The sequence below is a fragment of the Mus caroli genome, chromosome 13 (genome assembly GCF_900094665.2).
Source record: "Mus caroli chromosome 13, CAROLI_EIJ_v1.1, whole genome shotgun sequence".
In the NCBI taxonomy this organism is placed as follows: domain Eukaryota; kingdom Metazoa; phylum Chordata; class Mammalia; order Rodentia; family Muridae; genus Mus; species Mus caroli.
Window position 1 is genome coordinate 88,641,411 of NC_034582.1, and position 25,630 is coordinate 88,667,040.

Consider the following 25,630-nt stretch of genomic DNA (forward strand, 5'->3'; position numbering starts at 1 on the left):
GGGACTAACCTGAGGGAAAAGCTTAAGGCTTTCTTGGGTCTTTTCTGAGTCTGTACTTTCCTTGGGGATATGTGGTAAATTTTCCCTAAATTCCCTCATGTGTATGGCTGCCTTGATATATCCTAGTCCCTAAATATCTGCCTCTTCAGTGGGAAGAATGGGAAATAGAGAAAGATACTGCTGCTGCTTCCACGGAAGCCTCAGTGGCTGGCCTCTGCTGGGGCCACTTTTCTCCTGGAAGACAAGAGCTTTAAACAGACTGTGGAATTCCTAATAGCGCCTTCCGAATGTCTCCGCTGTCATAATTGTTCCCTAGGTAGAGGGGTGAGTTCCTGGTGAGTCCTACTCCTCTGACTTCCCAGACATCACGGAGCAAATCTTTTATAGAGTTCCTTCCTCATGAAGGAGGGAGCATTCATCCTCTACAATGTTCTCGAGGGCAGGCAGAATGTCCTGAGATTTGATTAATATGGAAGTGGACAGGCCCTTGGAGAAACTGCAACATCAGGATACTTCTTCAGCTGTCTAGACAACCATGCTGCCTCGTTTGAAGGTACTCCTAGAACTGAAACGCTGATGTTTGGGGCTTCCTTTTACTGAATGCAAGACTTCTTTTTCCCCCGGGGGCTATGCTCTCTTCTGTCCTTTTCATTGCACTGGGTTGTTGGGTATACAACCTTCCCTTGATGCGCATAGTATATGATGGCCAATCCTAATTGTCATCTTGACTGGATTTACAATGACATAAGAGAGACAGGTATACTTCTAGGCATATCTTTGAGAATGTTTCTAGAGAGAATTAACTGCGGAGGGAAATCTGCCTTCCCTCTGGGTGTATCACCATCCGTGGGCTGGGACCTGTGTTGGATGATGGGGAACAGGAGAGAGGCAGCTGAGTGTTGCTTCCTGGCCTGCTTTGCTGAAGCTGCTGTGCTCTACTGTGCCCCCCCCTCCCCACCGTGATGGACTGACACCTTTGAAACCATGAGCTCAACAGCCTTTCCCTCCCATTAGATTGTTTCTTTGGGTCACAGAGATGCAGAAAGCAACAGAGTTCTCTTGCACAGTGTACTCAGAATGAATAGGAATGGTCACATCAGCTCCCAGAGTCCTGACAACTTGAACACACACACATCAAGTATCTCTGAGTGGAACACGTAGCCCAGTCTCATTTTTGCCCAAGCCTTTCTGCTTTGTCCCTAGAAGGCAGTACTTCTTGTGATTCTTTATTGCATCTTACTTGGTATGTCCATATCGTATATATTGATTCACTGGATGGGACATCCCTGCAAGTAGCCTCCTTTGAGCCTAATAAATATATATACAAGTACTCGTGAGAACTTTTACAAATACATTTGTAATTTACAATATTAGAACAGTAATTCTCAGGCCTTGCTACTCCAATGAACGTACCCCAAACTTTGATTTCTGTGTGCCAACTAGAGATTGCTTTTCCTAGTCTACATTTTCAAAAGTGTCCAGGTAATTTTTGATACGAAGCCAGGTTGTATAACCAGTCGTCTAACTATTAAGAAAATTCAGAGGCTGACATAGAATGTTTGGAGCTAGAAATGTCGCTCCGTGGTTCAGCAGCACTGCAACACAGCCAGGGAATGGATTCCTTTGCTTTATACTTCCTGCTTTGGAAGACAGTCTAGGCAATGCGTAAGAACCGGTTTTGAAGTTTACCGAGCAGGTCTTAATTCCATCATGGCCACCTGCTGGCTTTTATCTTTAGACACATTACTTAATCTTTAAGCGCTTCAGTTTCTTGGTCTGTAAAAAGGGAGGCGTTCAGGTTTGGTACAGTCCTTATGCTGTGGCACACAATGTTGGCTGATTGGTGTACAAGAGCGCCACTAGATTCGTCCAGGAGCACAAGTCTACTGCAGGCACACCCTCTCCATCTGGCTCTTGGGAAACCAGGAGACTCGCTAGTGTGTTTAACACAGGATTTAGACAGGCGCTGGTCCTGCGGCGACATGGCCGCAGCGCACGACCACCAGGGGGCGCCCGAGCGACCTGAGCTCTTGCGCCAACCGCGCGGCGCCCACGCGCGTGCTCGCTGGGGACGCGGAACCTCCGCCTCCGCCGCCGCGGCCTTCAGTGCGGGCTCCCGACCGAGACTTCTGTTTTCCCGCTGCCTCGCCCCAGGCTCACTCGGCCGCAGCCTCAGCATCTGCGCCGCGGCGGCCCTCGCTCCGTGGGCCGCGGACGCCCCGGCCCGATGCTGCGCTGGCTGATCGGAGGAGGCCGCGAGCCGCAGGGCCTAGCCGAGGTACTGCGCGCGGGTCGGGGGCGGGGCCTGGGCGGGCCGGGGGCGGGGCCTGCGGCGAGCGCCGGAAGCGGCTGCTCAGGGCCACCTTGCCTCTGCTAAGAAACTGGGACTTAACTACAAAGCAGCAGGAGTGACTGCCACTCTTGATTTATTTGAACCGATAAGTCTTCTCAGCCAGGACTCGCATTTGCTTAAGGAACGTAGATTTAACTAGTTGCTTTCCGAGAAGCTAAGTGAGAAAATGATTTCTGTTTATTTAGTACGTGTATGGTCTCATCGTCACATTGAAAAAATAATTTTGTCACCTTAAAAATGTTGAAATCTGAAATTTATTTCATGTGCCACACAACAATTTGTGTTACACTTCCTTCCTCATAGGAAGCATTTTACAGTTTGGATTATTGCAAACTTGGCAGTTTTAAGTTCCTCATAGCTTTGACATTGACACGTGATTTTTTTTTAATCACTTATTTCATATAATTTGAACTCCTTAGGGTTATGGAAGAATTGTGGATTATTGAATGGACACGTAACATATATTTGACTATTTGCTTATTTAGTTAATACACAATTTTATTCAGTTCTGTCATACCTGATAAACTCTCACTTGTGGGAAGCAGTCTCCATAATTGAGTGCCAGCTAGAAAGGAGACCAGATAAATACAAAACCATCACCATGGGATAGCATGCTGGATCTTATGTTTTCTTTTCCACACAAAAGTACTTCAATTGTGTAACTGTCTTGAGTATGTACACTATAAGAACTGGTGATTTTCCCTAATGAATGAGAGAACATTACTTATGAATTACAGTCAGCCTTCCAGTCTAAGTGAGTCTCAGTCCTGGGGTAATCTTGTCCCCAGAGGATAGTACAGTGTCTACTGTTGGCCATGGGTAGGTGTGAGGGGGCACTGTGTGGAGAAGAAGGTTGCTGCTGACCATCCTAACACCCAGGAGAGGTCTCAGGAACAGAAACTTAACGTAGTCCAAACTCGCTTGTCAGACTTAAGAAGCCTTGGTTAAGAACAAAGCTTCTTATGGTGAAATTGTACTGAGTTTGCCTCCAGAAAGGGGGCCAATTGAGACTTCCCCTGTAGAGTTAAGTTACTCGGTGTGTGTCGTTAGCGCAGGCTGCTGTGCTGCCTTCTGGAGGACTCTGCATGCAGGACCTGACCCCCAGTCTTGTCACCCAGCGGACACATGAGTCTGCTTTCACTACTACATTTAATCGTTAAAGCAGACATCTGAGTGCTTGCAGTGGCCTGCGCTTGTCTGTATTTGATTCATTTAGTCTGCAGCTTTGTTTCTAACAAAGCATGTGTGTGTGTGTGTGTTTATGTGTGGGAGTGCACATGTTGCATGTTTGAGTGTATGCATCTGTGTGTTTGCATATGTCTGTCTGAAAGCATTGTGTTTGCATGTGTGTAAGTATGCCTGTATGTGTGAGAGAGTATGTGAATGTGTGTGAGAGAGAATGTACATGATAGCTTGTAGGGTCAGTTCCTTTCCTTCCATCATGAGGGCCCCCGGGACGGAACTCAGGTCACAAGTGCCTTTACCTGCTGAGCTAGCTCCTTGGTCCTAACAAGCTTTGATTGAGAAACACTCCTAAAACAGTTGAGTTGATTGGCCCAGTAGTTTTAAAGTCGGGTTTATTGAGACTCAACAAAATAAAGTTTACTCTTTACAAGTTTATTGTGGTTTGAAAACACTAAAGGTTTTGATAAGAGAAATACTTCCATGTAGAACTGGTATGTATTAGCAGTAGAACATAGTATCTTGTGGCTTCTAAAATCTTTTGTTCTTGCATGGATACTGTGCAGTTAAAATCATTTCATGCTTATGTTTTGTGGGTTTTTTTTTTTCATTACAAGAAAGCTGCTTTGCAGACACTAGGAGAGGGCCAAGGTCAGAACCCCTATACTGAACTGCTGGTACTGGAGGCTCATCGTGACATTGTCCGCTTCCTGGTGAGGCTCGATGACTTCAGGTAAGGGGCTTACTCTGTCGAGTGGTCAATGCTGACAAAGGCGATTTAGAGCATTTTATGTTTAAAACAACTTCAAACTTAAATTATCTTTTGTAAAAACTTTCAGAATCCTGAAACATAACCAATTGAAAGTTGTAGCATTTAATATTAAGTTGGAGTGGACTTTGAACCCTGATGGTAACATGTTTAAATCCTTTGAAATCCATGTCACCTTGTCAGAGTCTGGTTGTCTTGACAATTACATTTGTTTGCTTTTTTTTTTTTTTTTTTGATGTTTTGGAAAAAATTGTCATGAGGTTTTAGAAATATTCTCACTACCTTAGAAGAAGCAAATGACTTTAAGATTGAGTTGTAGCTGTCAAATCCGAGAATCAAATATGTATGGTGTTTAATTTAATATCAGATACCCGCTAGAATATGCTGTTTTATGTAGAAAGTAAAGTAAGGCTTTAATCTGAATTTCTGTCATTGATGTGCCTCTTTAAAGCTTACATGTTATTCTCTGGTACCTGGCTAGCATGCGTGTGAGCAGAGACAAAGGTGCTGAGGCCTGGGGGCCTAGCAGTTAGCTTATCCCTAGACGGATTAGCTGCTGTCACAGCACTGATGGTGTGACTTCCTAATCTGACCTCAAAGGCCCTGAGTGGGGGGCTCTGTTCTTACTATTTTATTATGCATTACTCGCAGTACTTAGCAGTGACTTAACACGGGGCCTGTGTTGGCAGGTGGTTGTTACGTAGCCCCGTAGCCCCGAGTTGGCTCTGCAGTCCCTGCCAGTTCCTCGCTTGACTGTGCTGCATTTTTTCTTTCGAGCTCATGAGTGACTACAGCTGTGATGACCTTTAAGTTTCCTGCTCTTGACATCTGTTGGCTGGGGTGTTCTTGTTTATTATGTATAGTTTATTTCTGACCCACGTGAAGCTAGGACATATTTCCAAGATAAACAGAGTTCTTCACAGCATCCCCCTCACTTCAAACACTGCTGTTACTAAGGAAATGTCAGGGCTTCAGAGGTACCCTTTCTTCTAGGAACTTAGGACCAAGACCAATAAAATACTTACACACCGTGTCTCCACTTGTTACTAGCCAGATTACACTGTTTTCTCATTGTGCTGGAAGACAACCAAGTCACAGGATGCACGTGTAACCCTTATAAGCTTCAGGCCTTTGGTTAACATTTGTTCTCACTAAATCCTTAAAAGTTTAATATTTATCTTTTTAAATGACCGTTTCAGTGGGACGTAGCATTTCTGCAAAGGTAGGTATTCTAGGTAACTGAAGGTTTCATGTGTCATATTTAATCCTAGTATGTTGCTGGGTGAGGTGAGATTGGGGGCAGGGTGGTGGTCTGGGTAAGGGGAGATTGAGGACAGCATGGTGGTCTGGGTGAGGGGAGATTGGGGGCAGGGTGGCAGCCTGGGTGAGGTGAGGTGGCCCCTTTCCTCCCACCCCCACAGTGCTCTCACCATGATGTGAAGTTGTGATACCATGGGACAAATCCCAGAGCATGACACTTGGATGTCTCTGCTTGTGTCATGTTTGCTGCTGTCCCACTGATCAAATGGAGTAAGAGGTGACAGAGACCCACGGGGCCCCTGTCCATGTGTGCACAACTATAAGTGGTGACTGTAGGAGGACGGGTGATTTATGGCTGTACTTGCTGTGTGCCACAGTGAATTTCAGTGCCTATGGTTGACAAGAAGCCTGACATTTCTCATTAGCATATAGTAGTGATAGAACCTCACAAATGACTTTGAATTCTTTCTAGTCAAGTCATCATTGTATCAAGATGTCCGTGTAGTTAAAAAGAAAGCTCAGGCACAGACCTGCAGAATATTGAATTTCTATGTTCTTTAACTGAATTTAATTCTGTAACAAAGTCATTCCCCAAAATAAAGATTTAACAGATATATGGAAGACCTGTTAGTTATAATATTTGGAAGACAATCAGATCTCAGAGATTTGCTGTTAAAGTTGATGCCCTCTCTCCCTGGAACTGGGAGTGAACCCAGGGTTTGAGCATTCCAGACAAACATCGTGCCTGTTGGGCTATGTGCCCATTCCTCAGAAGGCGTTTTCAGAAGGCAATACATAATGTTTGCCCACACTGATGGGATGTTTTCATTTTTAATAGAATTATCCTTGTTATCTTAGCACACTATTAATGCATTCTTAAATTCCAGAAAATACCTACCCCATTTTAAAGCAAACTTTGTATGTTATACTTTTTATTTATTTATTTGTAGTTTTTGTAGGCATTGCATTCTGGTTGGTCAGCTATTGTAATCTAGGTTTCACGCTTCACGTCTTTAGATAATATCATCTGATTGAAAATTTTGCAGAAGGATTTTCTTGTTTTCTTGGTGGCTCAACTAAAATCAGTGAGTGGAAAATTTTCTCGATTGGTTTTTGAAGATACCAAATAAATCCTGTATATAACCTAACAGACGACTGCCTTTTCTCCTCCTCCTTGGTCCTTTTTGAACATGAAGGTAGGGTCAGATCGATTGGGAGATCAGTGAAGAAGGCTAAGCCTCAGCAAGAGTCTTCCAGAACATGGGCTGGGCTCCAGTCTCATTCACTGCTCCAGCCTTGACACATTAAACTAAACCACGTCCATAGCACCATCGCAGACTAGCCGGCTCTGCTGATCATTGACCAGCCCTTGCTCCTCCAGGAAACAGACAAGGTTATATAGGATGGTGATCATGACTGGAAAAGGATCCGATGACCCATGAAGCACCAGACCGCAGAGAAAGCTGCTTCCAGGGGGCTGGGGAAACTGATTTTTAAAGACACTATTGTTTGACAGTTCCTGAGAATGAAAGGCATGCTCTGCCTTTAAGAAGGAATTTTTAAACTAAGAATATGCCTTCTCATTTACTATGTTCAGAGTATAAGGATCAACCCCCAAAATGGCTTCAGAGAGCCAAGGAAAGTGGTATGTGCCTATAATTCTAGCAGTAGAGAGGTCGAGGCAGCTGCATCACAAGTTTGAAGCCAGCCCGGACTATGTACTGAGCTCTAGTCTCTGGGATAACACCCTGTCTCAGAAAAATAATTTTAAATTTGTCCTGAAAAACATAGATAACACAGTAAAATTAAAGAGGCAAACTGTCTTCATTCTAGGGTTCCCGTAGAAACACTACAATAGTGTTAAGTGTGCACATCATTAGTGAGAATAAAGGACAAAGCAAGATAGAACAGGTGAGCTGGATGCTGGTGAGACCTGTTTTCTTTCTGCCAGCACCACAGGCAGTTCTGGAATAAGGATTGCCTGTTGGAAACATTCTCCAGACGGAAGCAGCCAGGATTTGTATCCTGTCCCTTGATGGTCTTTTGCTGAGAGCCATCCATGCAGAGCAGGCCCCTAATTCTATCTAACATCTTGCTTGGTACCCGGAAACTTAGAACTAGTTTGAATTTGAGTTTAAAATGGGCCTGAAGTCCACAGCTGGAAAGAGTTAGACAACACGTTCCTCAGAGCTGGGCAGCCTGTCCCCTCTTGAAGTCTGGGAGGTTATTTTTTGGACCTGATCTACCTCTAATAGTGTATGTTACGCAGCTTGATTCGTAAATTGCATATGCACGTTCACGTGGCCTTTGCAGGTTTTCAAGAAGCTATACCTGGAAAAAGCTGTAAGCAGAACCCCTTTCAACACAAGTTTCAGTAGCCAAAGAATTATTAACAGACTTTGTAGTGAGGTTTTAAAGCTTATATCTTCCAGTCTGGCATTCTGACTTACTGTAATAGATTTTGCTAAAATCAGTCTAATGCCAATAAAACAAAACCAACCTTGTTCTAGCCCAAGATTCCCAAGTGACTTGTAAATTTGCTTTTGTTGTTCTGGGACGTTCTTTGAGCTAAGTGACTCAAGGCATGGCGATGTCACTGGTGTGTGTCTTCCCACCCCTCCCTTTCCTTTCCTTGCTGTAGTTTGTCTTCTGACTGTACTTGAGAAGTGTGGCTACTTGCTCAATTAGCTAAATGTAAGTTTTCAGAAGGGACAGGACCAGGATAGCCATAGCTGCTTGGTGCAGTAGCATCATTAATCCCGGGGATAAATACAGAATTGTTATAATCACATTTCAGTTTTAAATTCTACATTTTAACAATAAAGTTGTATAATTTCTAGGTAAAAATCACTCCTCCTCAGCTAAAAACCTCTTACTTATTTGAAAATGATTGCCTCCATATCTTTAAACTAGAGTTCACAAGCCCAACTAACAGTGTGAGTGTGGAGAAGGAAGTAGCTGCTGTGAGCTGCAGCATCGCACACACGTCTAAATCCACGTGTTCATAATGACCTTAAAAGGAACTCACTGCTTCCCTTTGCACAATGCTAAGGAACCAAGTAACATAGTTTCGAAAATTTATAAAGGATCAAAATCAAGACCTATATTACTTTTCTTATTTAAACTGTCTTAGGGCTCAGTACCTAATAATCTGAGGGGAAACCCTTTGTGATAAGAGTTCAAGCTAGGAGGAATAGGACACTTGGGATATCACGATTTTCTAACCTCTGATGTGTAGGGGATGGGAAGACAGCTTTTTCTGTACCTGTCACAGGTTAAGCTGATAAACAAGAGAAACAGACCTGTATCGTGTGCGTTGTGCTCTCAGAGGAGAATAAACATAGGACATGGATTGAAACTCTTGAAACACATGCTACTAGAGCATCGTGTGTGGTGTGGTGGGCGTGAGAGAACCTCAGGTTCATTTTTATTTTCTATATATGGCTGGCATGTATGTCTATGCACTACTTGCATGCTGGACACCACAGAGGCCAGAAGAGGCCATCAGATCCCCTGGAATTGAATTATGACAGTTGTGAACCACTGTGTGGGTAAGTGCTGGGCATCGAACCTTGGTCCTCTGTAAGAGCAGTCAGTGTTTTTAACTGCTCAGCCATTTCCCCAGCACCCCTAATGCAGCATCTTAGTGAGAGAACATCAAGTTCTTCATGAAGTAACTGAACAGTGCTGAAAGCTTGGGCTTATCGAGCATCGTAAGGAGAGAACATCGGTGTGTAGCGCTGCAAAGCAGAGCAATGGGCTTGGGGTTTCTTGTGTAGATAATGTTGGTCATTCTTGGATTTCCTACGGGGTTGAAAGACGACTTACAGTCTCATAGCCAACCCAGGCTATTTAGCGTTGTGAGAACATAGTTGAGAAGATAGTTTTCAGGTAGTATGTAAGCTAAATCAGCTCATAACATATGGATTTATAAGTCTTTTAAGTTAGGATAGATGACAGCGTTCTGGTTTATTGACAAAAATGATGGACTGGGTGTTAGGTCTGTCTTATACTTTATCAATTTCAAATTGGTAATAATTGTGCTCAACTAATATCTGAGATAAAAGAGTCTTTCAATTGGACAGAAAGGGGGAAGTGTTGTGGATGGCCCTGGTGTTATTTGTTTGTTTTAGGGGCTGCCTGGGACCAGTAGTGAATCACATGCTGAGGACTTCATGTGACTTCATATTCTCATGAATAAAGAAATCAATCACTGGGCGAGGAGGTCAGAGAGAGGAAGAGAAGGGGCCGGAGAGAGATACGGGCTTTGGGACAGGACAAGAGGCGAAGATGTAGATAGTGGAGACCCTGGTTCAAGTGGCAGATCCTATTGGATCCTTTTGGAGGATTTAACTTAGTGTGGCTTATAATGTGCATGTTAGTTGTTGCACCCAGCGATTGAGTTACCCTTGATTCTGAACTAAGTGTGTGTGGTGCTTCCCTTCACACAGCAGCTCGGCTGGGTTCTAGAGAGAATGGTATGGCGGCAAAGCATGGGTTTGCAAGAAGTGCACCCCAAAAGGCTGTGGGGATTTTGAAGCATGGGGTTGGCGTGGTAGCGACCCGCCTGTGGGAACTTAGCGAGCAGGGTGGAGAGATTTTGGAGCTCTGAGTCAGAGTCTCCATGAGATGAGAAGAGGCTGGCCATGCCCACCAGTGCCTGGCTGGCCAGCCCAACGGGGCCTGCCAGTATAGCATGAATTGCATTTTTTATTATTTCCTGCAACAAGACGCCGTGGGGGAAGTAATGGCTGGGTAGAGGTAGTAAGTGGACTCTGCATGCATGGGGTTTCCAATGCCAGCTCGTCCCCAGTGGTAAGTTTTAACCCTCCTCAGGGATGGCCTGTGCTGGCTCTAGAGGGATGGGCATGGGTAGACGCTTGTATCTTTCTTGCCTTTTTTTTTTTTTTTCTTTCAATTACCTTCTGCTACAAATAGTTATGTTATGTATACTTGGGGATTATATACTATGAGCCCCCTCAAAAGAAATACTTTATCTAATGATTATTGATGGTTGTCACATCGTGTACAAAAGGACTTCCTTGGTTTTGAAAACATATATAGTTTTCAGTCATATTTCATGATGGAGTATACAGATTGTCTCTGAGGGGAATCTTAGTAAAAAGTCCAACTGGAATCTTGTGACATCTTTAGATTTAGAGATGTCTGTCGGTCTACTGAACATATGAGATAGAGGTTCATGTTAAATGATAACAGGAAGGTAGCCAGCAAAATGCAGACTCTTAAGAACACTGCGTGATGGAAGACTTATTGTAGGGAAAACATGAAGAACAAATGTAACGAATAGGAGAAACTTTAGAAGTCTGTGCAACAGTTGTCATACGTGGTCCTGCTTCTAATAATAGACTTAAAACACTTGGAGACAGTCAGCCAGAGGACTGTGTCCGTGCAAACGTTAGGAGGAAGCACCCCTTAGGCATGATATAGGGGCACCTTTAGGGGTGTCAGGCACTGAAGTGTTGTGGTGGGGGTGCTGCTCCTATTTATTTTCTTGGCAGGGGTGCAAAGATTAAAACAAAGTTTGTTTCCCGCTTCAGAGAGATGTCACACAGTGAAGGCTGGCTTTCAATTTTTTTTTTTTTTGGAAAGTCAGTCTATTCAGTTGGACAAACGATTGGGTCTAGTGTTCTTACTATGTAGTGAACTGTCGGTCCGGTTGGCTTCAAGGACAAAGGAAGAAAGCAGACATCCTGCATTTAAGTAGTCAGTGAACCTGCAATTCATCGAGGGAATTCTGATTCTAGTTGCTATCGTGCCAGTAGGGAATGAGGAACGATTTCTATAGCGCAGCACCACGTTGAGAGCAAAGTAGCAATGATGTCAGTTTTTCACTATCTATAAAGCACATTTGTGGGGTAAGAATCATGTGCAGTGAATTAAACAGTATGCCCTGAGCTTAGCAGTTGCTCTCACCAGTTCTGCCCTACTCAGTGCTCAGAAGGAAAGATGACTGCAGACGATTGGTTAAGGTGCTGCTCTTAGAATCCTGAGAGCAACAGAGTGACTGCAGATCAGCTTCTGAAACATTTGTGATGAGACAGGTTATCTTGTAAATTGAGCATTTAACATATGCCTTAAGAAATTCAAGCCAAGGTGAAACCATGAAGGCAGGAGCTTCCTTGGTTTTCTTAGACAGAAGCCTGCTTCCCACAACCTTCTCCCTCACATCGCCTAGTTGCTCTTCCGGGAGGCTCAGCCTTGGCCTTGGGGTGAGAACCAGGTTGCTGCACAAAACTGACAGTGGATAGTATTCTTTCACACTACCTATATCACCCCAAGTCACCCCACATTGCCCCACGGCACCCCACAACACCCCACATTGTCCCATGCTGCCCCACGTGGAGCATCCCACGCTGGAGCAGCAGCAGCCTGTGCCCTGCAATGTTCTAATGGAACACCACACTGGCTCTGATTTGTTTTAGAACAGGCTGCAACCTCCTTGCAGCATGAAAGTACAGATGAAAGTATTGGCACTGACAGTTACTACACAGGAGAGGTATACATGGCGTTCTTATTACATGGCTTCCTCTCCTTTTTATGCATTTAAATTTGCCATAATAGAAAGTATCAGAGCTATATTTGATACAGAAGAAATAAAAATGCCAATAGAAAAGGTATTTTTGTTCCAGAATCATCAACATTTTTGTATACATGTGGGTTGTATGTATATGCTTGTGTATGTGCATATGTGGTGTGTGTGTGTGTGTGTGTGTGTGTGTGTGTGTGTGTGTGCTCTAGGGCTCAAACTCAGGGCCTTGCACATGTGAGACAAGTGCTTTACCATTAAGCTATTTTTCTAGCCCATAGAATTTATTTTCCATAATCAAGGAAAACGTAGTCTATGTTCAGGTAAAGCTAGTGAAATATCAGTGGCATCCTCCCTCTGCTCCTTGGAAGTGTGCTGACATTCCTGTCTGATTGTCCATCCTCTGCTCCTTGGAAGTGTGCTGACGTTCCTGTCTGAGTGTCCTCCCTCTGGTCCTTGGAAGTGTGCTGACGTTCCTGTCTGAGTGTNGACGTTCCTGTCTGAGTGTCCTCCCTCTGGTCCTTGGAAGTGTGCTGACGTTCCTGTCTGAGTGTCCATCCTCTGCTCCTTGGAAGTGTGCTGACATTCCTGTCTGAGTGTCCATCCTCTGCTCCTTGGAAGTGTGCTGACGTTCCTGTCTGAATCTCCTACAGGTGCCTGTCTATGTGAGCCCCTCAAGTAGTTCTAGCATACGCAAACCACTTGGAAATAAGACTTATGCGATTTTTAGCTTTGTTTCCTAGGTGTTGTAGATGCATGTATTCAGCTTCCTTCTATTTCCCATACTTTAGAAAGAGCTTTAGCCAACAACTGGTTTCTATATTTCTACAACTGTGATCTTGGTCTTCCCACCCCCTTACAGTTATACAGATGCTGAAAATGGGAAGATTCACCCTTAGGCTTAGGGATTCCCCTTTTGGCTATGTCCTTTGATTTGTAGGACTTGGCTTACTTGAAATGGTGTCCCATGAGCAATGAATATCAAATGGACATTTAGGTAGTGGACACAGACCTTATTTGTGAACCACTTTATTTTGTTCAGTCTTTGTAGAGCTCTGCTGTACGTTTAGCATGCAGTTGGCAAGAATAAGTATGTTTTCTGAGATGGTCAAAGTGTTAGAGGGAGTCTTTTCCTCCCTTGACACTGACACTTCTCGTGGGTCTCAGGCTAGATCCTGTGGTGGAGTGACTAGCGTTGCACTATGAGCTCCTGAAGGACAGGAACAATTTCCTGCTGATCCCTGGTTTCAGAATAAGGTGTGTATACACAGACTACACAGGCCTGCTCCCTGATAACAAATTTACTTTTTAAATTAGCATAGGAGAAGGTGGAGCATTCTAGGTCTGCTACAGTTCCTTATTAAGCTGCCTCTGCCTCACTCCGGTAAACTTGTTTTTCCTTATGGGCAATTTTCATTAGTCATTTAACTATGCCATCTCAAAGACTATTTAAAAATTGTTTTAGTGGTCCTGAGAATACTGAACTTGGGCCTTCTAAGTTCTAAGCAAGCATTCTACCACTGAGGCACATTCCCAGCCCTTGTTTTGTTTTGAGATAGTCTCGATATGTAGCTCAGGCTAGCTTTGAACTCAAACAGAGTTGACTTCAAACTTGTCAACCTTTTGCTTACACTTCTGAGGTACAGAGATGTGCCACCATGCCTGACTCAAAGAGTACTTTTGTAAACTTGGTTTGAAGGCAAATAAGGAATGCAGAGAGAGAGAGAGAGAGAGAGAGAGAGAGAGAGAGAGAGAGAGAGAGTGTGGTAGAGTTCCTCAGGGAAGAGCACACCAATTGGTTATCCAGTACCAAGTGGTCAACCATGGAGACATCCCTACAGGATATTACACAGACTGAGCAAGTCATACTTACATATTTAGGAATATAAATTAATATATACATTATACATGCATATATACATGCACATGCACACACGTAAAACAATAATCAATGAAAAAAGAGGCTATGAATTTGAAAGACCGCAAGGAGCTATATTTGGGAGGGTTTGGAGGAAGGAAAAAGAACTGGGAAGTGATATAATCTCAAAAGATAAAGGAAATAATTCAAAACAAGTAAAGCCAAAGCACACAAAGAAATTTGGTTTTAAATTACATAAACCTCACAGGTATATGTAAAAACTAGATGAGAATGTGTGAGAAATAAGAGGAACTATTTTTGTGTAGTAGGAATCTCGTTTTAGTTAGAAACATGTTTTTATTGTGGCCATATAGTGATACATTAGTAATGCTACAATAAAATTAAGGTTGCATTATTAGCATTAAAGATTATAATACACAGAGCTCTACAGCACTTAAATGTTTGCCTATGTAACAAGTATATTGAAGTGGAAACTTAAGGGTTCTTTGGAAAGTCAGTTGTGTTGGACGGTGTTTTGCTGGGGCAAACACATGAAGGAGTGTTTTTCCTGAAGTGAACACAGGTGAAAGACCAAGGCAGATTCAGGAAGGATACAGGAGAGAGGATGTTCTGCACGTGAAAGGACACATGATGAAGGATTCTTTGCTAACAACTTGAATGTCTTGGACTGCCTTACACTGCGTAGTTAAGCTCCATTTGTCAGGACTCCATGAAGAGAAATGCACCATAAAAAAAAAAAAGAATTAGGCTGATTGGCAGAGTGATGTCAGCTGAGACAGACGCACATGCTGAGGCAAGACCCGTGGAGGGAGGGAGTATAAGAAGGACTTGAGGGACAAGCAGGATGCTGAGCTTGGTTTACTTACAGACTGCGATGCTTGTGGATCTAGTGTTTTCCTTGATCTTCACTTCGCTGAGAGAGAGACACAGCCGAGAACAACTCTTGGCCAGGGGTCTGCATGTTTAGGGGAATCTCCACAGTTTCAGGGATTTGACAATCTATCAAATGCACTGGAATTCTAGACTAACTGGTTCTCATAGGAGTAGCTAAGGGAACAAAGTCAGTTAATAGCGTGAGGTGCCAAGGAATTTAGCTGCGTCTGCAGATATTGAAGCCAGGGAGAGGGGGAGGGGGAAGGGAGGGGGAGGGGAGGAGGGAGTGGAGGCAGGGGTCATCATACATTGGATGACATCATACATGAATGAAAAACATGTGAAAGCTATAGAAGGCTTTAAAAATAGCCCCCCCTCCCCGAAACTGGGTTGAGCAATAAATTTGAGGCATTTATGCTTTCCCAGTTCTGTCCTCTAGACCAGTAGAGGCTGATAGAACAGTGTCTTAGAGCTGAAAGAGGCAAGGCAAAGTAAAGCTTAAGAACCTATGAACTCTAGAAGGAAGAGAAAATCAAGGTCACCACAAGGACATTGCACACTCATTTCTACTTGGAGAAAAGCCTTCACAAATTCTACCAATTTGTATAATTTAGAATTGTTTTGAAAATTTTAAATATTTTGGGACATTTTCTAGCTATCATTTTGATAATGACTTGTATCAGTTGTGATGGTTTGAATAAGATTGGCCCCCATAGACTCGTGTGTGTGTGTGTGTGTGTGTGTGTGTGTGTGTGTGTGAATGCTTGGCCCATGGGAAGTGGTACTATTAGGTGGTAGGTATGGTCTTGTTAGAGTAGGTGTGGCCTTGTTGGAGGAAGTGTGGGGTATGCTTTGAGGTCTCCAATTCTCAAGCTCTACCCAGTGTGGAACACAGTCTCCTGCTGCCGTTGGATGAAGATAGAGAATGCTCAGCTTCTCCAGTGCCATGTTTGCCTGGACACTGCAATACTTCCCACCATGACCCTAATGGACTAAACCTCTGACACTGTAAGCCAAGTCCAAACGAAATGCTTGCCTTTATAGGAATTGATTTGGTTATGGTGTCTCTTCACAGCAAAGAAACCCTAAGACAATTTGTAACACAGTCTTTCTTGGGGGAATATTTCTCAAAAACTTGAGATGACAATATATCTTGCTGTTGCTACATTGTATATTCTATGTGTTCTTCAAGTCCTGTATAAATTAATGAATTTCTGCGTCCTTGATCTATTAAGTAATAATAGAAAGATATAACAAGCACATCTCTAGTGCTACCAGAGATCTGTCAGAGTAGGAAGTATTGTTTGATAAAGATTGATAGATACGGGGCTGGAGAGATAGTCCAGTGGTTAAGAGCACTGGCTTTTCTTCCAGAGGACCTGGGCTCAGTTCCCAGCACCCACATAGAAGTTCACAACTGTCTGTAACTCCAGTACCAGGGGATCTGATACCTTCACTCAGACATGAATGCAGACAAAACACAATGCACATAAAATAAAATAAAATAAGTAAAAGATTATTAAATATAGTACTTGTCTTAGTTACATTTTTATTACTGTGATAAGACACCATGATTAAGTCAATGTATGGGAGGAAGACTTTATTGAGGAATTACAATTTCAGAGGGTTAGAGTTCCTAACCATCATGGCAGAGAGCATGGCAACCGGGACGCAGACATTGAGCTTACACCTTGATCTGGAGGCTTGAGACAGAGAGAGCTAAGTGGTGTGGGCTTTTGAAACCTCTAAGCCTGCCAGCAGTGACACACCTCCTCCAACAAGGCCACACCTTTTCAGCGTTCCAAACGGTCCCACCAGCTGGGCAACGAGCCTTCAAATGTGAGCCTCTGAGCCTCTGGGCATTCTCATTCAAACCACCACAGCACTGTATTTTACTGATTCCAAGGAGCGCAATAGTTTTTCATCTTAACATCTGAAAGCTGGACACATGGCACAGTTGATTCCCTTCAGGTATAATTGGCAGCATCTGCCCTTAGCGGTACAGAACTAACAGTGCTCATACCTGATGGTGATTTCTGAGGTACAGTAAGTCTCTGGATGCCTGACCTGAGATCTCACGATGAGACCCATCCATTACCTGCCTCGGTGTTTTTCTAAGTCCAGTGTGTTCTCTCAGTAAAAACTTACTGTGGTGTTTAGTAGAGAAGCCGTTCTCTCCATACCGTATACCGAGGCTTACGTCTTTGGGTTCTATGAACATACACTGTAGTTCATATAAAATGTTATAAAATGTTTTTTAAGTATTTCAAAATTTGGGGTTGAAGTTACACTTCCAGTTTAGAGATAAAGTATATGCTTAACCAACTAGGACTTAGTTTTGGGTAAGCTGTGATAATATAACTAATGTTTTAGTGACTTCTATAGGTGAATAGATAGTTGTAGCCCACAGATGACCTATCCTGTGCTAGCTACCTTAGGAGAGGTGCTAGTGTGTAGGAAAGGAATTGGTGTGCTTTTTTAAAGTTTTGTTTCCACTTTAGAGCAGTGACAGTAAATACTGAGATGGCCAATAAATAAGTAAATTAGCCATAAAATAAATATATATGAATTCAATATATATATATTGAGACAGAGTGATCAACAAAGCGAGCAGTTGGCCTCTGAGCAGTAAGAACCGACCATGACTTCATGCATTAGTGCTGAGCATTGTTTAGAGTTAACTTTGTTTGCTACTGATTACATTCCAGTTGGGGGCGAAGTGCTTCTCATCTCATTTCTAAGCTCCCAGCCATTCAGTCGTCTCTCGTGGTGAACTCATTTCTCTTTGTGAGATTCAAACTCGATAAAACAATAATGAGAAGTTAAAAATCAAGGTTAGAAGAAAAAAGAAGCATTTTAAACCTGCAGGCTTTCTGACCGGGAGAAAAGCAATTATAAGGTTTTGGAGAATCAATAGAAATTGATGTTTTATACCAAAGAAAACTTAAGGTTTTGAGTCCCGCCCTCACTGCGCTCTCTGTATAAATACAAGGAAATCAATAGGCCCCAAACCAAGCTGCTAAGGACTCGCTTCCAGCAATGACCGTTGATACTCAGGGTAGTGGTGTTGAGTACTTGGGTTTGGGGAACACGTCATTAAACATAGAAAAATGAAGTTTTAAAAAGTTTTTTTTAAAATTTGTTCTTTGGAAAAATTTGTCCTTTGAAAGTTTTATACATGTATACAGTGTGATTTGATCACACCCAGCCCCTCTACGTTTCCCTCATGGCTTGATAGGCTAATTTCTAAACTACTGAGCTCTGTTAGTTCTGCTAGTATATGTGGGCTTGGGATGCCCACTTTCCATTACTCACCAGAGTGTGCAAATTGCTCACATTTTGAAATGAACATAAACAGTGTAGATGGGGTTGACATGAACTGTTGTGTACTTCTAGCTCATTAAGTTAGGAGTCTTAGAGTCTGCCTGACTATATTTGATCATGCGGGAGATCTGATGAGGGTTTGACGTGAGAACCGACTGTGGGATTCCCTAAGCCTATGAAGACAGCAGGAGGCTGAAGCTGATTAAACCTGGGTGTTTAGTCAGCATGGAGCCTTGAGGAAGGGCTCAGGAGACAGGAGAATCTGTGTCTCATGTAGGAGAGAGCTACTGGCAGAGATCTTCCGATTGGACAGTCATCTCCATCTCAGTCTTAGTCCTTGACTCCTCTCTTAATGATGATCTCTTATGACCCACTGTGCTGACTGAACGGAGACTGTAAGGAATCCACTGCTGATCTTGGAGGGAAGCAGCACAGACTGAAAAATGATAGAACTATTAGTGGACATCATTTATTAATGGTTGTTAACTGTGAGCAGAGATGCATAGTTCACAGCTGGCTTTCTTTTTCATCTTATTAAAAAAAGGCAGATTCAACTATATGGGAATAGTAGTATAAAGACAACAATAGTAGTATAAAGAGAACATACATAGATGTAATTCTGGGTTACTAGTGTTCATTACAGAGTGGTGTGCTTCATGATTAACAACAAGTCGACAGCTTACAGCTTGGTTGTTGTACAGCACTATTGGGTGCCTGCTTACAAATAGTGCTTGCTTGATTTTGTTATATGATAAAAAATATATATGAAAAAATAATCATTTTCTACTATGATGAAAAATATCTTGAAAATGATTTTCTTGATAGGACTTAAAGTATAGAATGCTTTACTCTATAATGTAGAATGTATTCCTAGATTCAGAGGGATGAGGGTGAGGAGGCATCAGGTCTAGAGGTGTTTACTGCGGCTTCCTTTTCGTGGCCTGAGACAAACTGTTCTTTGTCTCTGCATTTCCAATATCTTCAATGGAACCACTGCCAAGAATCTACAACCTTACCCAGTATGTATGAAGAAAGCCAAGATGAGCACAGGAGACTCTAAAAACAGAGTTAAAAATGCAGAGAAGATAGTAAAATTCAATTATATCCCTAGACTGTTCCTTCCTACCAGCTTGGTTTCATTGCATTTGACCTAGATCCAGTGTTCACAGAGTTTTAACCCGTGGGAGACTGAAGGTCATCTCTGTATCTGCTCTTTGACATTTTAGCAGGGTTTTTGTTTTGTTTGTTTTTTTGTAATCCTGTAAGTGCTTTGTCTTTGGACCCTTAATACCCAGCATGGAACTTACAAGACATCTTATCAACATTTGTTGTAATATTTGCTGGTGTAAGTGAAAATATCACTAATGAGATTTCACAATACATTGGCCTCAAATTATATGACAGCCATGGTGGCACAGACAGCATTCTAGGAGCATAAAACCAGACATGTAAACCAATGGAACAGAATGGAGAACCCCAAATAAACGGATGTAGGTATAACCACCTAATATTTGGCCAAAGTGTCTACAGAGGGTAAGGGACAGACAGCCTGTTCAACAAGTTGTTCTGACAAGACTGAGAGTCAGCCCATGGTAAGGTAATGTCACATCCCTGTCTCTCATTCTGCACAAAGAAATATTTAAAAACATATATCAGCCTTTAATTGGAGAGCTGAAGTAGTAAGATTGTTACGGGAAAATGGAATCCATTAAGATGCAGGCGTGTTTGAACTCTGTGGTTATGGCTCCAAATGCACGGGACAGCTCCCAGACAGCCAAGCGGTGGGAATACACAGAACTAACAAGTTCCTCATGGCAAAGTGAACAGATAGGCTACAGAAGGGAAGAAAAGTCTTTGCAGATGTGCTTTGGAAGGCCAATAATACCTAGAATGTGTAAAGTGCTGCAATCCATCCCCAGACTGCTGTCCGGGCTAATGAAATAAATAGATAATTCTCAAGCATGAAATCCAAGTGGCCAGTGAGTATTTTTAAAAGTGTTCCTGGGGCTGGGAACATGTCTCAGTTAGTAAAGTGCCTGTCACACAAGCCTAAGGACCACAGTTCAGATCCCCAGCACACACAAAAAAACTTCAGATGGTCAAGGGTAGGTTTAGATTTTTCAAAAGGTTCTTAAATGAATTAGCATCTCTTCTAGTCCACCATCCACTAGATTTGGTGGGAAGGAAAGGTTAATAGAGCAAAGGAAGATGTGGGCCTATTTAGAAATATTTCTTTGGAGCAAATCCAATCTGCATTGTTAGGATATCAGCTGTTCAGTTTAGTCGAATCAGCAGCAGCAGCTCGATCCTCTGGCAAACACCATTCAGGAATCAGCAACAGCAGGTCATCCAGAAGAAACCGCAAGGCTCTGCCAATTGTTCTGACTCCACGAAAGCCACAAGCAGCAGCCAGTGCCCAAATCTGCAGAAGTGACAAGAAGACTCTACAACACCACCAGAAGTTTTTTTATGTGTTTCTCTCCATGAAGTCTGTAGTGTGACATTATTAAAACAAAAACAAAAAAAAAACAATCCACACTATTGCTGGCTAGGCACTGGCTATCGATCTCTGTCTGGTCCTAGCTTGGTACGAAGCCTGGGACCAAGACTGCATGCTTTTCCTAGCCAAAGCCTCTCCCACAAGCGCTGTCTATGCCTCTCCAGAACTCCGAGACCACTCTGCACTCCAAAATTTCCGTGGCTAGCTGGTGTGTGTGTGTGTGTGTGTGTGTGTGTGTGTGTGTGTGTGTGTGTGTGTGTGCGTGCACTCTCGCCAACCCACACTCCACTGCGGTTATCTTTCCCCTGGAGCTCAATTCTTGCCCAATCTTCCTGTTCCATAGCCTGGCCAAATTACACCCCAGCTATGTTCTTTCCCTCTGGCACACCTGAGAGGCTGAGAAATGGAAAACAACTGCTGGGTGCAGAATCTACTGTCCTAAACTCATCAACTACTGTATCACACAGTGAAATTTGATTCAGCTGTTAAAAAAAAATGGAGTTGTAAAATTTCCAGGAAAATGGGTGGATCTGGAAAATGTTATAGCAAGTGCTGTGTGTTCTCTTTCATGCGTGCGGATCCAAGTCTTTAACGTGGGGCTGTGAGCATTAGTGTGGGCTATGAAGCTGGAAAGGGAACACAATGGAGAAAAGAAGTGGGGGGGGTGGGGGCAGAACACACGGAGCAGGAAAGCAGAAAGGCTGCTGGGGGTGGGTGGAGGGGTGAGGATGATCAACAGAAACAAATTTTGTTTGAAAATGCCATATTGCAACCTAAAAAAAAAAAAAAAAAACCCAAAAAACAAAAATGTTAGCACTGAGCCTGACGCAGAGGGAATAATTCAACTGATTGCTAGTTGCTATAAATAGTAATATCAACTTATTAATATTTGATCAGCATATTGAAGCTGATATAAATATAGTAATATGAACATGGATCTCAAAATTCATGTTAATTTTTAATTATACATTATAGTTAATATATTAATGTAGCCTTGATAATTCATAATGTTACATAAGACATCAAATATTAATATGTATTTTCCCAAACAATTTTATTATAATATTACATTAAAAAAATCTCACCAGTTAAATGTCACTAGTGATTTTTTTCTTCATGGTCTCTTTTCTCAAACCAGGTTTGCATCTGCTGGCGATGATGGAATTATAGTTGTGTGGAATGCCCAGGTAAGTACCAATTAAATGTGGACTACAATGAAAACATGGCACTGTGTTTGAAAACTCACACACTACTACTGTGTGGTACTCAGTATGCTGGCTTATTATTATCATGTGGGATTGGTTAATATGCTGGGAAGGTTGGTTAGAGATATTCGTTTACAACAGGGACTAGTATTTCTTAATATTTTAAGTGTGTGCATGTGTATGCCTGTAGAGACTAAAAGAGGTCTGGGCCCTAGGAATGGAGTTATGGGAAGAGTGAGTCTCCTAACATGGGTCCTCTGCAAGAGCAGCAAATACTCTTAACCACAGTGCCATCTCTCCAGCCTCAGAGAGTTTTGGGTGGTCAGCTACTATGCAGTGACATCAGAAATGAGTTGTTAGTTTTCGTAAGATGGTACAGTTTTTCATTCAACCCTCTATGATAGCATAATAAAAATTTCTCTCATGTTTGACTTGAGTCTGTATAACTGTGTAATGGGAGGTCTGTCTTTCAAGTGTATTTAAAGGTTGCTGGAGTTTCCTGGGGTGTCTCCTGGTGGTTTTAGTTGTGCAGGTTGCTCTGTTTTTATTTTTCCCTCCTTGCTCCTTCATCCTGGGTGTTTGATCTCACTGTTGGTCCTCATTTTCCTGTGGTCTTGCTTAGATTCAGTCATCCTTTAACACTAAAGTGTCCACAAGTGGCTCCGGTCCTCCTCAACCTCACACTGGGAGCTCACGTGCCCATGTGAAATGTTTGCATAGACTCTCCTCGCATCCTCCCTTGTACTTAAACTTATCTGTATAGTATACATCATACTTTACACAACACAAATGTTGCAGGGAATGACGAAGTCTTTTCATGCTCAGTACAGTTCATTCTCTTTCAGTTGGTTGATTGGTTGGTTGGCTGGCTGGCTGATTGGTTGGTTAGTTGGTTGGTTGAGACAGTCTGGCCCAGGTTGGCCCTAACCTTTGTTCTCTCTGCTTCAGCATATTGAAGTCTAGGATAAACCACCATACATATTAAAAAACACTGTAATTTTGGCCTAAGATCGGTTGAATCTGGCCAGTCATCATGGCACATGCCTATAGTCCTAGAGGCAAGGTCAGGTGGATCAAGAGGTCCAGGCTAGCCTTAGCTTCATAATAAATTTGAGGCAAGCTTGAACTATATTGCTATTTCCAAATAAACAAAAAAATGAAATCAGTTGAATCCATCTTCTAAAAGTGGTGGATGCAGAAGGCCAGCTGTACTGTTAACACATTCATGAAATCCTGCAGACTTGGAAAGATTGAAATTCATATATATATTGTATGTTTCTACCTGGGAGGTGAGGGAGAGACTGAAGGAGGAGGACATGGAGTGGGTGGGACTAGGCGCTGGGCTAAGTGTACCTGCAGAGCATGGCGCTGTCATTTCCACTGCACCCAGAGCTGCAAGAGCCTAGACATGTGTACATGCATCTGCTTTCTGTCTACAGAGTAAACTGCTGCTACTGTTGCCGAGCTGACATGATTCCTAAAAATCATAGGAAAGGTTATTCAAATCAATGATGAAAATATCCTAAAATAGCATACTGACTAAAAAATAGCCAAAATTATTCACAGCTGTTTTTAACACTTATTTAGATTATATTTATTTGATTGTTAAAAAAATGTTTAAATTTCAAACAGATAATTTTAAATGGCATATGTTTATTTTCTACATAAGCTATTCTTATTGTTACTTAAGAGTCTTCACGTTGGAAAGGTTTGTTGACATTCCTACTTGTGTTTCAGACAGGAGAAAAACTTCTGGAACTCAGAGGACACACTCAGAAGATAACGGCTGTCATTGCGTTTCCTCCCCTAGACTCGTGTGAGGCCAGCAGTCAGCTTCTCTTGACAGCCTCTGCTGACCGGACTGTCGGTATATCCTTAGCCTGAGACCCAGCAGCTGTGCAGGCCTGTGCATTCGGATGGCAAAGTGGTTTTTCCAAGTCTCTATGAGTTGCTTCCTGAAGTTTAGGTGACAGCAGGAACAGGTCGGGGCTTGTAGTGGTGAACCCCCTGCGAAGCAGCTCTTTCCAGAGAGTCTGGTACATCAGGCTGTGCAAACAACAGGGTGGAAGTGCGTGAGCTTAAAACTCTCATCTCACTAGGGAAATGAGGATGAGTTGGACTGGAAAATAATCAATTTCCCCCTCATGTATGACAGAAGGCACTTAATCCGCCCCCTCCCCTGAGAACCTGTGTGGCTGCTAAATGGATCTGCACAGGAGTGCAGTCCTCTCTGCTCAGTATTTCACACTTGGTATTTTAAAAGTCTTAAAGTGAATTTGCTTTTGCCTTCCCATACTTTCTGGTTAGAGTTTATAAGGCCACAGAAATGGTGGTATTCTGTAATGTGCTCGTGTGTGCTAAGGATGGTTGTGGCTTACATATGTTGACTTATTTAGTCTTAAAAATGGCCCTATGAAGTAGGAGTTAACTCGCCCAAGGCCAGTTATGGAAGTAGGCCAAAATGGCCAGCAGCCTGAAGCTGTGTACAGTGACCTTCTGATAAAATAGATAAAAGAATGTAAAACAGCATCATTACAAGGAGTTGCATTGTGGGGCCATGGCCAAGCGCTGTGGGTAGCTGCAATACCCATGGCTCTGCAGTCAGCTATGACAAGTCTGATTGAGAGCTGAGTTAAGTCAGAAATAAGCCCGGAGGAGGAATGGGTTCATAGACCTCCCTGAACCAGGACTGACTCACGTCCCCCTTGGAATGAGTTCATCAGCTCTAACAGCGTTAGATAAATCGTCTGCAGGTAAGAAAAGCTCCAGATTGAAGGGCTCTGCAACCCTATAGGTGGAACAACAGTATGAACTAACCAGTACCCCCAGAGCTCTTGACTCTAGCTACATATGTAGCAGAAGATGGCCTAGTTGGCCATCATTGGACAGAGAGGCCCCTTGGTCTTGCAAACTTTATATGCCTCAGTACAGGGGAACGCCAGGGCCAAAAAGTGGGAGTGGGTGGGTAGGGGAGTGGGGGGGGAGGGTATGGGGGACTTTTGGGATAGCATTGGAAATGTAAATGAAGAAAATATCTAATTAAAAGAAAGAAAGAAAGAAAGAAAGAAAGAAAGAGAGAGAGAAAGAGAGAAAGAGAGAAAGAAAGAAAGAAAGAAAGAAAGAAAGAAAGAAAGAAAGAAAGAAAGAAAGAAAGGAAGGAAGGAGTGTGGAGGTGAGACGCTGGCACACTTACTTGTGAACAGCGGTGGCACACACAGCCATTCATGTTACAGAGTCATCCTTATTTTAAAAAATCCCGAGGACTTTGACATTCGTTTTATCCAGATGGACTCCGAATCCCCTCTCCGCAGACCTTCACTGTTAATTAACTGTTTAAGTTAAATGTGGATGGTAGGGGGTTTTTGGGTCAAGTAATGGTCTTAGGATCCCATGTTGCTCAGTACTAAGCTTTAAGCTTTCACATAGTGACGTCAGTGAAAAGAACACGAAGTGGCGTTAGGACTGGGAGGCCAGTCCTGGCTTAAGGCCAGAAAGCACTGTCTCATAGCCAGAGGGTTTTTCTCTGAGTAGTTTGTTCAGTGTGACACAAACAGGTGAATACACTTTTTAATAGTTAACTATATTTGAAGAGTGACAGAGAATTAATAGAAATAATCAGATAAGATTAATAAATTATGGGACTAATTTAAAATTTTTAATATAAATATCAGACATGATATAAAATGTTTTGGCCATACATGGATATTATTTACATTTCCCAGTATATGATAAGATCTT

At 42.7% G+C, this 25,630-nt stretch overlaps 1 protein-coding gene across 2 annotated transcripts in view; it reads left to right on the forward strand.

The window, feature by feature from the left end:
* The first annotated feature begins 489 nt into the window (after positions 1-489).
* Positions 490-25,630, forward strand: part of Wdr41 (WD repeat domain 41) — a 45,976-nt gene continuing 20,835 nt past the window's right edge. The window contains exons 1-4 of one of the 2 annotated variants that reach the window (XM_021180293.1): positions 490-553; positions 4,153-4,268; positions 21,826-21,874; positions 23,630-23,761. In XM_021180293.1, the coding sequence (XP_021035952.1) occupies positions 536-553; positions 4,153-4,268; positions 21,826-21,874; positions 23,630-23,761 (315 nt within the window). In that variant the 5' untranslated portion in view covers positions 490-535. Of the gene's footprint in view, positions 554-2,057; positions 2,279-4,152; positions 4,269-21,825; positions 21,875-23,629; positions 23,762-25,630 lie in introns of those variants that run through there. The other variant, XM_021180292.2, reaches the window with a different exon arrangement.